This window comes from Erinaceus europaeus, chromosome 8 (assembly GCF_950295315.1).
Source record: "Erinaceus europaeus chromosome 8, mEriEur2.1, whole genome shotgun sequence".
Classification (NCBI taxonomy): Eukaryota; Metazoa; Chordata; class Mammalia; order Eulipotyphla; family Erinaceidae; genus Erinaceus; species Erinaceus europaeus.
Window position 1 is genome coordinate 83,475,019 of NC_080169.1, and position 14,668 is coordinate 83,489,686.

Consider the following 14,668-nt stretch of genomic DNA (forward strand, 5'->3'; position numbering starts at 1 on the left):
ATGTCCTGTTGGTTGAAAACATTACACCCTTCATTATTGCTGTTGTTGTTACTTCACTTGGGGTTAGACCTATTTAACAACAGGGACAGTCAATAATCATCAACTGGCTTTTATTTAAGGAAATATACTTTCACTGAAGTCTGGTAGGACAAGAAGAAGTTCGTCCTAAGTAACATTGCAGTAGATTATTAGATAACCTCTAACAGCATCCTCTAATTAGAGTTCTTATGATACAATTTCATCCTGTAATTAGTTGAGATTGGCTGCTTCCTTTTGCAGCTTATTAGTGGCAACACAGCTGTAGAAGTGAATCCACTCTCATTTGTCAAACCTTTTTAAGCCTTTTTCTCTTGTCTCTACCTTTTTCCTGCCCTTCTCTTGGGCCTTTGCAGCTAAATCTGGTGTCTAGTGTCACCATGTCGAAGAACATGTTGGAGACATCCCCACAGAGCTTACCTCAAACCCCTACCACACCAACGGCCCCAGTCACCCCGATTACCCAGGGACCCTCAGTAATCACTCCAGCCAGTGTGCCCAATGTGGGAGCCATACGAAGGCGACATTCAGACAAATACAACATTCCCATGTCATCAGGTAGGATATGAATGCTCAGTAGAGCTCTTTTACTTTGGGAGAGGAAAACTGTAGCTGAAGAAACTGTACATGAGCCATTCCAGAGCAAATGGAAACTCAAGTCATGATTTATGGAGTGATAATTGTTTTATTCCTGGTAAATGTGGATAGGGGTGATTCCCTAAGCACCTCATGATGAATTGTTCTGAGTGGTTGTTCAGGAAAGAAAGCTTTCCCCATTAGAGACATTGAGAGATGTGTTGTCAGGATAGCACATATTATCACTTCAATTCAATGAGATTCTTTGATCTCCAAGGGAACGCTATAGCAATACAACAGCTGAGATTAATGCTATATGAGAAGAGCAGTCTTAAAGGACATATATGAAGCACTATTATTTTATGTAATTCAGTTCAGGCTTTCTATGTATCAGCCTTTATCAAGGAGCTAAATGTAATCCTACCACTGTTCCTCATACCCATATATACTTATTTTCTTAAGATGCATATGAGAAGCAAAGTTTAGCCTTCTCCCTTCTCTCCTTACCCCTCACCCCTGCCCAAGGGCATCTGGAGAATCACAGTCACACATTGTAACCATTATTAGCCCAAAGCCCTCCTTTTATAAAAAAAAAGTAAAGTTATTTTCAACATGGGCCCTTGTGAAAGTTGTGTGTTTCCTTTGTTAGATGACCACAGATACCCAGAGATGATCCTGTTATTCTTTAGGAAGTATTAGATGATAAAAGCAAAGATTATGGCGAGGGAGAGGGGAGGAGGGGAGGCAAAAGTCCATGTAAGAACATGCTTAAACCACCTGCTTAAAAGAAGACCTGGCTGTTGGAAAAATCTTCAGGAAAGCTGCTCACACTGTTCCTGGAATACAGGGAACAACCAGGGGATGCTTCATTTGCACTTCACGTCAGAAATGGCCTTTTCCATATAATTCAATTCCACTGTCATGCTTTGTGCTTTCAGTAGTCGGTGCCTTTCTCACTAAATCACTTCACCAGTACTAGGGGAATATAAGAAATATCAATTACATATAATGTGAATTATTAACAGAATTAACACCTAGTTTTTATTTTTATAGAGATTGCCCCAAACTACGAATTTTATAAAAATGCAGATGTCAGACCTCCATTTACTTATGCAACTCTCATAAGGCAGGTAAGTAGAAGGAAAATTAACTTTGCCTGATTAAATTAAAATTCATTAATGCTTAAAGTAAGGCTTGGATGAGAAAGTGTCATCTAGTCTAGTTAGTAAACCATTATTTTATGTCACTGTGTTTCTTGTCTTATTCCAGGCGATCATGGAGTCATCTGACAGGCAGTTAACACTTAATGAAATTTACAGCTGGTTTACAAGGACATTTGCTTACTTCAGGCGTAATGCTGCAACTTGGAAGGTAACAACTTTTCCAGCAGTTTTAAGACGCCTAGCACAGTTCCTCACAGATAGCACAAGGAACATTTATTTACATGACATAAGCAGATTAGTATCTGCTTCCCCTCTTTTTAACCTGCCTCTTGAATGGAATGAATTCCCTCTCTCAAAATGACAAGTGAAAGAATAATTTTGCCTCTGATATAGTTTTCTAATTTGGTGCAATTAATAGCTGAGGCTTGGCAGAGAAACGAGGGCCTGACACACTAATTACAGTGTGAGCACTCAATCATCAACACCTTTGTTAGTCGCACGATATTACTTTTTCTCTTGCATATTATTGGCTAATTAGTTTGAAAAATGTCTGTTTGGCTTGTGCAACAAATGGAGGCTGTAGGTTTTGTCTTGGTCTGCGCCTTTTGTACACATCATACCTCATCATACAGACTGAAGCTGCCATGGGAGTGAGGGCCATGGCTACTCAGCTGGAACTAAAAGAAAGTAAAGTGAATATTATCCTGTCAGAACATAAATGCAGTTTATTTACTTAGACAAAAGGGTTCATCTATATCCCTGTCCAAACAACTTCATTGTCTGGATTCTACAAGGAGCTAAAAAAAATGTTAGTTCTGTGCATCTATTTTTGGAAAAGAGCAACGTCTGGAAAGATAAGGGCACTCAGCACAGACTAAGTGAACTGTTTTATTTTCATTTCAAAAAGCAGTCAGAAACATCAATTAGCCACAAGCCATTTGGTACAAAAGGGGAAAATGTTTGTAGCTGAGAAGAATAGAAGCAGCAAAGCACTCATCAGCATACTAAGAATTTTAGACTGTGAGATATGCTAAAGTGAATTAATTTGGATTTAAAATGCAAATTAATCTGGCAAGCGATTACAGATATATGGGTGTAAGGCTCAGAATGCTTTTAATTTACAAAATGTTTAGATGTTATTAGTTGCTACAGTATGTGGTACTCTAAATGAATGTAATTGTTTTATTTATGCACAGTTACTTGGGATGTATTTTAGATGATAAAATGTCACTGATAATCTGTAGAATATATGTTTTGAAGGTTTCCCAGTAAGTAATATTTATATTGAAGGTTTACATTTTCTTTTGTTACTCATTAGAGAATGTGGTGAATTTTCTATCATTTGATTTACTGGAAGAAATTTTAAAAGAAATGAAAGGTGATTTAATATCTTAGCTTGGTCTCATCTCCACAGCTCGGGGATCCAGCAAAACTCATTCTGAACAGCTTATTAGTTCTAACTATATCGCATGCATAATAAAACTGCTCATTTGCTCATTAATATTAAAATTATCATATTCAGAGCCATGGGCATTAAGATCAATCAAATCCTTGGATTTCAGGTCAGATGCTAGATCTGCTTATGTTTTTTTTTTTCTAAAGAATTCTTCTCTTAAAGCAAGCCAGAAGCTTGTCTTTGTGCAAATAGAAAGAAATCTTCATCAAAATTACTTTGTTTTATATTCCTAAAGTAAGAATTAGGTCATTTCTAGGTACTTGATAGCTATATGTCACTGTACTTTGACAGGAAGAAATATTTGCTTAGATTTATAATTTCATTTGTGGGAAATATTCAAGGTAAATTATGTTGTCTACTGTATATTTATTATAGTTAAAATTTTAGGAATGGCTTAATTTGATTTAAAAATGTTAATTTTGAGTAATTACTCTAATACAAAGCTGCCAACAACATCTGTTTGCATAATCATTATGGGAAGAAAATGTACTCTCGGGTTCTACCAACGACTTTCAATTGAGTTTAACATTTACAAAAACTTTATTGGGAATTAAAAAAAAAAACTTAAGTGTGTCTTATTGTGCAGGCAGAACGTTACACTAACTTTCATATGTCATCTAATAATACAGAATAAACAAACTATGTCATTTCATTATTATAGGGATGAAAAGAATGCCTTTGAGCTTATTTGCATAAAGCTTTGTGCAAAATTAACACTTGTCACAGTAGCCTTTTTAGCATTTTAATACCTCAAGCTGGACTGGTTCCTTTGGACATTTCAACCATCCCTGAGTGCTTGATCAGGGACACAACAGAGCTGACCTAATTGTTCTGGCATTTTCAAAGATACTGTAATTTGTACAGATATTGCAATTTAGACCAGTTCAGTGAAAAGAAGGTTTTGACACAGCTATTATTAAAATAGCTTGGAAGGTTCTCTCATCACAAAGTTCATACACTACAGACTCCAGTAATTTGTAAGTTTGGGGTTTATAATATCATGCCATATTTTGATTTTAATGCTTAAACACAAGATTTTTCTCTCTGATAAAGTAACATCAATAATATAATATGTTTGACTGTATCACTCAACAGTATTTTTTTTTTTTTCTTTTGCTGCCTTTCCCCTGTCTTCTGTCTGATTTAGAATGCAGTACGTCATAATCTTAGCCTGCACAAGTGTTTTGTTAGAGTAGAAAATGTTAAAGGAGCAGTGTGGACTGTGGATGAAGTAGAATACCAGAAGCGGAGGTCACAAAAGATAACAGGGTATGTTTGTGATAATTTTGCAATTCTGTGGCCACCAGAAAAAGGGAAATACTTTAAAGGTGGAGGTGAGGTAAGAGATGGTTAACTATTGGCATGCTAACTAACAGTCCCTTGTCATTTAGCAGTTTTTTGAATCTGGGTTAAAATGTCTTAAATCAACTGAATCCCAGTAATTTTTTCCACAAACAAATGTTCATAAGACTATTTCAGTTACTGCTTTCAACAATTCAGCATTTGGTGTATATCATAAACATTTTTTTTTTCAATGTCAAACAAACTTTCTAGAACTAAGAGATCCCTTTGTACTTTTATGAAAAACTTTACTTCCTAGCAGAACACACAAAAAGTTATTTTATTTATTAATAAAATTAAGGTTTCAGACACTAGTATTCCTGAAAGCACTGCTTTGTTAGCATTTTTAAAAAGATTTTAGAAAAAGTTAGTGATTTTGTTTCCCAACTTTCTAAGCCAAACTTTTATTATTTAGACACACAAGTGTTTTACCCCAACCTTGTCAGCTATCACTATCCATGATATCAAGATGTTGTAGTTTGAGAAAATTACTGACAGGGAAGTTTGAAGTCCATATTTTTTTCTTCCAGAGAAGACTAAAAAATAAGTAAGAAACATAGAAGGATACACTTTGTCTCTAGTACTTGATATAGTATTTACTTGCTCCCCCTAATCACTACTACCATACGTGAAAACTGTACTTTAATATACTTTATCTTCCACTGGCCCTTCATTTTTGATTTCTGTAGTCAAGTATGTGCTAATTTCTGCCTACAAGAAATAGTTAATCCATTATGTTGTCATTTAATTAACTATGGTAATTTGTTATGTTAATTCATGGTGTTTGAGAAATTAACCATTAATTATTTCCTGATTGGATCAAATTAGTAATTGTGTTGTATATTTGCATTTAAAATTTTCAAATGAATATTGTTCTTCCTGGATCTAAAACCTTTACTTGAGTTAGAAACAGGGTTAGAGATCCTCAAGGTCATGCCCCACTTAGCCTGCATACTCACTACTGTCTGAAATTTCATGTACTCTGTTTCTTAGTAAGGTCAATTTATAGTAGCTTAAGAATTATATATTTAAATTTTGCTCCCTTGTTTTTGTGGCCATAGACACACTCTGAATTAATAATGTGAGACAAAAAGCCAGAACTTAACTTTTTAGCTGAGATTATTGAAGTTCATGCATTTTGTATTCTGATTTATAAGTTATCTTTTTTTTTTTTTTTTTTTAGAAGCCCAACATTAGTGAAAAATATACCTACCAGTTTAGGCTATGGAGCAGCTCTTAATGCCAGTTTGCAGGTAACATAAAATATACTTTTCATGATCCTTGTCTTTGAATGTTTCAGTAATTTTATTTTATATAGCCTTGTATTTAGTGGGATTGTTATAGTGTTTAATAGTTGGCTTATCATCTAAGAAAGTTGTAGTACCTAGTCCTGTAGAAAGCATTGGTTCCAATTCAAGTAACTTTTGATGTGAAGAAGCAAGAAGGACACCCTGTGGCAAAATCTGGAACACTCAGTTTTCCTGCAAATGCTAGATTGATAGAAGCTTTTGCAAATGCATGTGGCTATGCATTAATATTTATCCAGGCTGTCATAAATGATTTCACATCATAGTGTTGGGGAACATGGTGCTTGTGGCAAAAACTTTAAAGTTTAATTATAATATATAATTTTCATGCAGAGGAGGCAAATGTCAGGACTTCTTTATTTTGAGTTAAGTTCTGGTCATTTTTTTCTAAAGCAGAGCAATTGCTTACATTATCTTGGAGTATTTCACAACATGCAAGGATATATCATTTTATTATGTGTAAGGCTGAAACACTGCTGAGAAAGTTTGCTAGGTGAATCGTTGCGTATATTTTCCCATTCATTTTCCTTGATATAACTGCTACAGATTACCAGTTATGCACCTTTATTAAGTTTCCATACATTTTTAATAAATGCTTCCAGAACTTCTGCATCATGATCTAAGCTCATTGAAAGAAGATACAGGTTTTAATTATTATTATTTTTTATTATTTATTCCCTTTTGTTGCCCTTGTTTTATTGTTGTAGTTATTATTGTTGTTGTTATTGATGTCGTTGTTGGATAGGACAGAGAGAAATGGAGAGAGGAGGGGAAGACAGAGGGGGGGAGAGAAAAATAGACACCTACAGACCTGCTTCACCGCCTGTGAAGCCACTTCCCTGCAGGTGGGGAGCCAGGGGCTGGAACCTTACGCCGGTCCTTGCGGATCCTTATGCCCGTCCTTGCGCTTTGCACCGCTTCGTGAGCTTAACCCGCTACGCTACCACCTGACTCCCAGGTTTTAATTATTTCAATGAACATTTCAAAAATTGTTATCTATCCTCTTTATTTCACTAGGCTGCCTTGGCAGAGAGCAGTTTACCTTTGCTAAGTAATCCCGGACTAATCAACAATGCATCTAGTGGCCTCCTGCAAGCAGTCCATGAAGACCTCAATGGTTCCCTGGATCACATCGATAGCAATGGGAACAGCAGTCCAGGCTGCTCACCACAGCCACACATGTAAGTGTGGTTAATAATCTCTGTAAGAGGAAGAAACCATAGTCATATGATTCTAAAATTTAGTATTCTTCTGAAGCTTTTAACGATATGTGTAAGTGAAAAATACAAGTTTAAGTGGAGTTAAATTACACCATGTTCATGATATGAGAAAGTGTATCAAAATAAGTTTTATTACATCTTTTAGGCTCTCTCTAGTCTCTTAAAATTATTGTGTTAACAGTCCTCTACAAATTCTTAGTACTACTAACATTCTCATGGGTGTAAAGTGGTGTCTTCTAAGAAGACTCTACAGCTTATGCATCATTATCATAGTTTGGTTTGTAGAGGGCAGTAAGAATATTCATGGTGGAATAAGTTGTCGTAATTTTTACTACTACTACTACATCTCTCTAAACCATTTATGAACTCTAGTCAAGATATTGCCCATTTTTATAAACCGTAAATTGCAAAGTTTAACTGTTATCCACAGTTTACATAGAAGCTAGTAAAGTGTAACTTTTTGCCTGTCTTATAAATCAGTATAATTACATATTCAACTTTAATTACTGGTGCGTCTATATTGGCAAGGTTTATATGTTATATTTTATGCAAGACTACGATTCCTATTAATATTTAGCAGCTAACTATATCATTAATTACTCTAAATTCTTTCCCCTACCATCTTTTTAATACAGCTGAGAGAGTAGATATATTAAAAATTGATGTATTGTGGATATCAGAAATGTGTATGACACTTTAAAAAATGTCTGACCTTCCTCAATAGGACAAACACATCAATTTCTTATTTACCAAGAAGCGATGACCTCGTTAGGACTTTGAATTGGAGGGTGGAAGAATAGAATCTTAATAATGAAATTTATACACCTTTGGGTAGCTAGAATGAGTTGTAACTTACATCCATACTTCTTAGAGTTAAACACCATATAATTCTAATTTTAAATTATTGAGCAAAGAGTAGTACTGTTCTCTTATTTCAATATTGTATTCTATTTTTTTGTTGTTGTTTAAAATACCTAGTAGTCAAAGACCTAAAAGAGAAAAATGATCTTCAGTTGTGCCTGTTTCCATTTGACCTGTCACAGGATATTATTTTTGTTGACTTTTAAAACATCGTATTCTATTTGACACATAAATGTCTTTAAGATTCTGTGCCTAATTGCTTTATGGCACTTTTACTTTATCACCTTTGTGAAAAACACACTGTGAACATTAATGTGTTTCATCAGGTTCCGAACCATTACTTTTTTAAAATGGAAAAATTTGTCTTTCGGAAGTGTCTTTAGATGTATTAAATAATACAAAAGAAGTAATAAAACTTGAAGTAGAAAGAACATGAATATATGCTCTTGAGAGTAGCAGTAGTCTGAAACAAGGAAAGTGAGCAATCAGACAAAAGTTTTTATATCCCTGTTTTATCCTATCAGCCATGCACTAGGTAGCTTGAGGCCTTTTACTTTCAGCAGTTCTCCTGAGTATGCTAATGCTGGCTTCCTGTATAAAATGCTAAAACAATAAAACTTTAAAGAGCAAACAAGAGTTAGATCCTGCTTTCCCCCTTAAAAAAAAAAAAAAAGAAAGTCCTATTTCAGAGAAATGAAAGACACATACAATAAAAGTGTTTAAGCTGCTGATGCAACTCCTTGTGCTAGCAGGCCATATATAGTGGTTGTTATAGAGCAAATAGAAAAGATATGTAGGAAATGAGTTAAAGATGTAATTGTCTAGTGATAAAAAATATTAAAAAATTAATGGTTCAATAATTTTATCAGACATTATACTTTATTTCTAAATTAATAAATAGACTAAATCATGGGATTCTTAGGTTAGTACTTTGCACTTGACAATTGCTATTTTAGATTTTACATTTTATTGTTTTTTTTTTTATAATTCATGAAATATCTAAAGAAAAATAGCACTTGTAAAGCATTATATAAAATTGTATATGTAATTCCTGAGGTGCAACTGCCATGATATATAAAACTAAAATTTGTCATAGTCAATGTTGCAGACACTGTATGTCGCCTATGAATTAGTGAAAGTGAAAAATATTTTCTATAGAAATATAAAAGTAAACAGCATAATATAAAAGAGATATAAAGGCTTCCATTGTATTTTTTATATTTTATTTTATCTTAATGAGAGAGATAGAGTAAGGCTAGAGCACTGCTTAGTTCTGGCTTATGATAGTGCTGGAGATTGAACCTGGGACCTTTGAACCTCAGGCATCAAATTCTTTTGCATAACCACTATGCTGTTTTCCAAGCCCAACTTCCATTGTCTCACTGAGACAGATTACAAGAAAAATAAGAGAAGCCAAATCTTGAATTTATCTAAGTAATAGAATTATAATAGAATTTTAATTATTCTGAAAAATATTGAGTTGGTATTCCTTATTTGAATGTTTCTCTACTATCATTAATTTTTATATACTAGTCACATGTTAATGGACTGCTATTTTTATCTGTATCTTCATCTTTATAGGATTTTCAGATACTTGTAATTAAAATAATATGAAGATATTTTGTGAGCATTATGAAGTAAAGGAAAAGTATTAACTAAATCTTCCCATTAAAATTTGGCTATGGCCAGGGAGGTGGTTTAATGAATATAGTGTCCTATGGATGGGACTTCATATGACAGAATGATACTCTGATCTCTCCTAATATTTCTCTAATAAAATCATGAATGTGTCTTTTTAATGGGCATAATTGAATGCATTACAAAATAATTTGAAATTCTAACAGGAATGAAATTTACAAGGCATTTAAATTGTGTACTTAAGCCTCCTAAACTTAAATCATAGTATGTTATTTGTTTCTTGTTGTTTTAGAGGAGACTAATTATGCTGATGCAATCATAAAAAAGGCAGAGAAGTCTGGTGGTATTATAACATGTATTCTGAGGACAGATTGTATCAATTCCAGATTAAGCACTTAGTGTAAAAACTCAGTAAGATTCATTTATTTTCTCATTTTTTCCAGTTGAAAAGCAGGTAACTAATATTAATATTTATCTCATTTGACTATCACAAATGAAATGAGTGCCTGGAACATAAATGTTCCCTATTTCCTGCATAGTATTGTGGATACAATTTACATAACCTCTTGTAAGATGGAATTTCTATTTTCTTCTTGTTGCCAAGGCTTTACCTTTCTGGGTCAGTTTTTTTCATATAGAGGGAGATAGAGACAGACAAGAGAGGGAAAGACAACACAGCAGCATGGCTTCCCTCAGTGTAATGGAGTCACACACATGGCAAAGCAAGCACCCACAAAAGTGAACTATCTTGCTGAACCAGCATGCTCTTTTTTTTTTTTTTTTAATTAGGAGGGTTAATGGTTTACAGTACAGTGTTGGACACTTACTATCCTTTTAAGTTCCACCTTTGCATGAGATCATTTCATATTGGTCTTATTCTTTCTGGCTTATTTCATTTCACATGATACCTTCAAATTCTGACCAACATATTGCAAAGAAGATGACCTCTTCATTTTTAATAGTGTCATAGAATTCCAATATATATATATCACAATATATTCCAATATATATATCACAACTTTCTTAGTCACTCATCTGCCATTGGGTACCATAGTTGTTTCTAAGTTTGGGCCATTTCAGTCTGTTCTGCTATGAATATTGATGTGCATAGGACTTTCTGGATAGGTGTCTTTGTTTTCCCTGGGTGTAACATCAGGAGAGAGATTGCCAGGTTTTGAAATAGGTCCATTTCAGCATTCTGAAGAATCTCTGGACTATTTTCCACAGACATTTGATCAATTTACAGACCCACTAGCAATGTAGGATAGTTCTTCACTTTCCTCCCCTGCTCCCCACCACTCTAACAGTTGATGATTCTATTTTTTCTAATGTACGACATTCTCACAGGTGTAAAGTGGTATCTCATTATTTTTTTTATTAGCATTTTTCTCACCATCTGTAGTTTTGAACATTTTTTCATACATCTGCTGGCTCTTGGGATCTCTTCTTTGGAAAGGCTCTGTCCTTTTCTCCCCCCCCCCATTTTTCTTTTTTTTTTCAAACACACATCTTTTTTATATGTTTTTATTATTTTAAAAAATTTATTGGATAGAGACAGCCAGAAGTTGAGAGGGAAGGGAGTGATAAAGAGAGAGAGAGAGACAGAGAGACAGAGAGACACCTGCAGCCCTGCTTAAACATTTGCAAAGCTTTTCTCCTGCAGGTGGGGACTGGGGACTTGAATCCAGGTCCTTCCACATTGTAACATGTGCATTCAACCAAGTGTGCCATCGACCGGCCCTTGCCCCCATTTTAGTGGAAGTGTTTGTCCTTTTATTGTTGAGTTTGATGATGACTTTGTGTATTTTAGTTATTAGCCCTCTGTCTGATGTATGACACATAAAGATTTTTCCCATTGCACAGAGTCTCTGTATTATATTAATGATTCCTTTTGTCATACAGAAACTTTTCAGTTTGATGTAGTCTTATTAGTTTATTTTTGCTTTTGTTTTCCTTGCAATTGGATTTGAATTGGTGAATATATTTCTTTTTTAAATATTTATTTATTTATTTCCTTTTGTTGCCTTTTTTGTTTTATTGTTATAGTTATTATTGTTCTTGTTATTAATGTCCTCATTTTTGGGTAGGACAGAGAGAAATGGAGAGAGGAGGGGAAGACAGAGAGGGGGAGAGAAAGATAGACATTTGCAGACCTGCTTCACCGCCTGTGAAGCGACTCCCCTGCAGGCTGGGAATCGGGCTGGAACCAGGATCCTTCAGCCAGTCCTTGAGCTTTGCGCCACCTGTGCTTAACCCACTGCACTACCGCCTGACTCCTGTGAATATATTTCTAACACTTTAATGGAAGAGAGTCCTGCTTGTGTTTTGCTCTAAGTATTTGATGGTTTCTGGCCTAACATCTAAATTATTGATCTATTCGGAGTTTGCTTTTTGTATACATGATGAAAGGTGGCAGTTCAGTTTCATTCCTCTGCATGTTTCAACCCAAGACCATTCGTTAAGTAGGCTCTTCTGTCTCCATTTAGTGTTTTGGACTACCTTGTCAAAAATTAGGCATTTGTAGGTGTGCGGGGTAACTTCTGGGCTTTCAATTCTATTCCACTGGCAAATGTTTATGTTTTCATTCCAATACCAGGCTGTTTTGATCATTGTGTCTCTGTAGTATGTTTTGAGGTCAGGAAGCATGATGCATCCATTCTTGCTCTTTTCTCTTAGGACTGTTTTGGCTAGCCCTGGATATATTAATGTCTGCAGATAAACTTTTGTATCTTCTCCATTCTTGGAAAAATGTGCTGGGACACTGATAGGGATTGTCTTATATGGTTCCTTTTGACAAAGTTCATGGATTGAAAGCATACCCATTTTTTAAAGACAACTCTACCATTCTCCATAGAGACTGTACCAATATATATTTCTAATGATGTATCAGAGTCACTTTTTCTTCATATTTTTGACAATGTGTATTTGCAATTTCCTGTAATACTACATTATTTCTATAAAGGAGCTCATAAGCAAAAATGCTAATATTTTATATTTTAATATATCTTAGGTACTCATGTGATTGACTGTTCCTTTTCCTCACCGTCTCTTACATTTGAAGAAAGCAATACTATATCAGTAAAGCAATAAGAGACAGGAAATTTATAGGAAGGAATGTTTAGCAAGCTAAGAGATATTTGAGAAAAGAAAACCTTATCCAGTCAGGGCCAAGCAGTGGTGCACCTGGTTAATCACACACATTACAGAAAACCTTATCCAAATTTGTAGGAACTGTCAAATTTAAGTAGAATAATACCAGTATGAAGCAGTACCTCATGATATGTGGCTAGGTAACATTTTATATTAGAGTTGATAGGAATTTAGACTGTTCAAAGGAAAATGAAATTCAGAATATCTAAAGTGGAACTAGATGGTTAAACACCTTAATTATCAAGTGATGATGTGTTTTTTTAGTCATTGTGAGGCTCTTAATGAATGTTATGAGCTTGAGTTCCATAAATTTTGAGTTGTATATTAGGAAGAGCAATCTAAAAGCTTACTAAACAATAATTGAATAAAATTTATGGATGGTAGAGTTAGGGAAAGACCAGAAGCAGAAGGTTAATTTTTTATGTATGTAGCACATTTTTATTCTTTCATTGAAAAATGTTTTTATTTTTATTGTCCTAAATGGGATATTTCTGTTTTCCCAGGAAATTTTCCAAGTGATTTTTTTTTTGTGTGTGACATTTTTATGAACATTTATTTATGTGAATGACATTTTCAAATAAACAATGTATTAGAGCAGTAGTGAAGCATTAGCAAAGTATGACTTAAATTTCTTTAAGAGAGATTATTTGGGGAGGTGGTCAGCAATTATCATGACTGCTATAGTGGTTACATAAATATACAAATGTGATAAATTCCCTCACTTCCCCACTCCCCATAATAAAGACAATGATACTGCCTATTACATGAAACGAAAAATTGTAGGGGCAGAGCTTTGATGGCAGCTTGGAGACAACACCTGATATGAACTCTGCAAGGAAGCTGATCTCATCCTTAGAATATTGGGTGAGGGTACAATCTGGGGGGCAGTGGTGGAGGAGGAGAGCAGAGGGTAGTCAGGGTGTCACCAAAGAAGAGTCCTATAAACCACCCTTGGACTGGCAAACAGAGACCAAAAAGAACAAAGGAAACAGGGATTCAGCCGGGGGTTTTGGCTTGGCTATTTCTTTCTGAACTTGCCCCACCACAATACCAACCCCCATACCAGCCACTCCTGGCAAGCCTCCTATAGAGCTGATTTCTTTATCAATATTACTGGCTCAGCAGTGGTATCATCCAAAGAAGGGGGGATAGCTCTCCAAGCAAAGCCTTCTCCTTCTCCTTCTCCTTCTCCTTCTCCTTCTCCTTCTCCTTCTCCTTCTCCTTCTCCTTCTTTTCTTTTTGAAGGGGGTTAGAGCTTTATTTATTTTAATGCTTTTCTTTCTTTCTCTCTTTCCTTCTTTCTTTCTTTGTTTCTTTCTTCCTTCCTATCCTCCTTCCTTTCTTTTTCTTCCTTGTTTAATAGATTTGTCAGTATTCTCACTTGTAAACTACACAAATCTTCAGAGACAGAACAAATGCCCACTCATCAACAGAAGTTGAGGAAGAAGATCTGAAAGGGAAACTAAAAGCAGGACCTGACCAAATTGTAAGTAGGGCACCAAAGTAAAAGCCCAGTGGTGAGGGGTAGACATGTAGCTTCCAAGTGATTTTGATGCCAGAATATACACTTTGTTTCACACTCCCAAAGAGCTCCCTCTTTGTCCCTTTATCTGTATTAATACAGTACATGTGAGCTTGTGTGTGTCCCTGTATACAAGCCTGCTAATTTTGCAGATACTCACTGTTTAAAGACTAAGCTGTAAGGGAGTCGGGCAGTAGCGCAGAGGGTTAAGTGCATGTGGCGCAAAGCACAAGGACCTGCGTAAGGATCCCAGTGGTGAAGCAGGTCTGCAGGTGTCTAACTTTCTTTCCTCCCTCTGCCTTCCCCTCCTTTTCTGTTTGTCCTATACAACAACAATGATGTCAGTAACAACAATAATAAAAACTACAACAATAAAAAAGCAACAAGTGCAACAAAGG

At 35.1% G+C, this 14,668-nt stretch overlaps 1 protein-coding gene across 21 annotated transcripts in view; it reads left to right on the plus strand.

Moving 5' to 3' along the window:
* FOXP2 (forkhead box P2) overlaps positions 1-14,668 on the plus strand; it is a 629,028-nt gene that overhangs the window by 585,236 nt on the left and 29,124 nt on the right. For all 21 annotated transcript variants that reach the window (XM_060196460.1, XM_060196464.1, XM_060196461.1 and 18 more), the window contains 6 exons: positions 393-594; positions 1,666-1,742; positions 1,882-1,983; positions 4,379-4,500; positions 5,756-5,825; positions 6,897-7,060. In XM_060196460.1, coding sequence (XP_060052443.1) covers positions 393-594; positions 1,666-1,742; positions 1,882-1,983; positions 4,379-4,500; positions 5,756-5,825; positions 6,897-7,060 — 737 coding nt within the window. The remainder of the gene's footprint in view (positions 1-392; positions 595-1,665; positions 1,743-1,881; positions 1,984-4,378; positions 4,501-5,755; positions 5,826-6,896; positions 7,061-14,668) is intronic.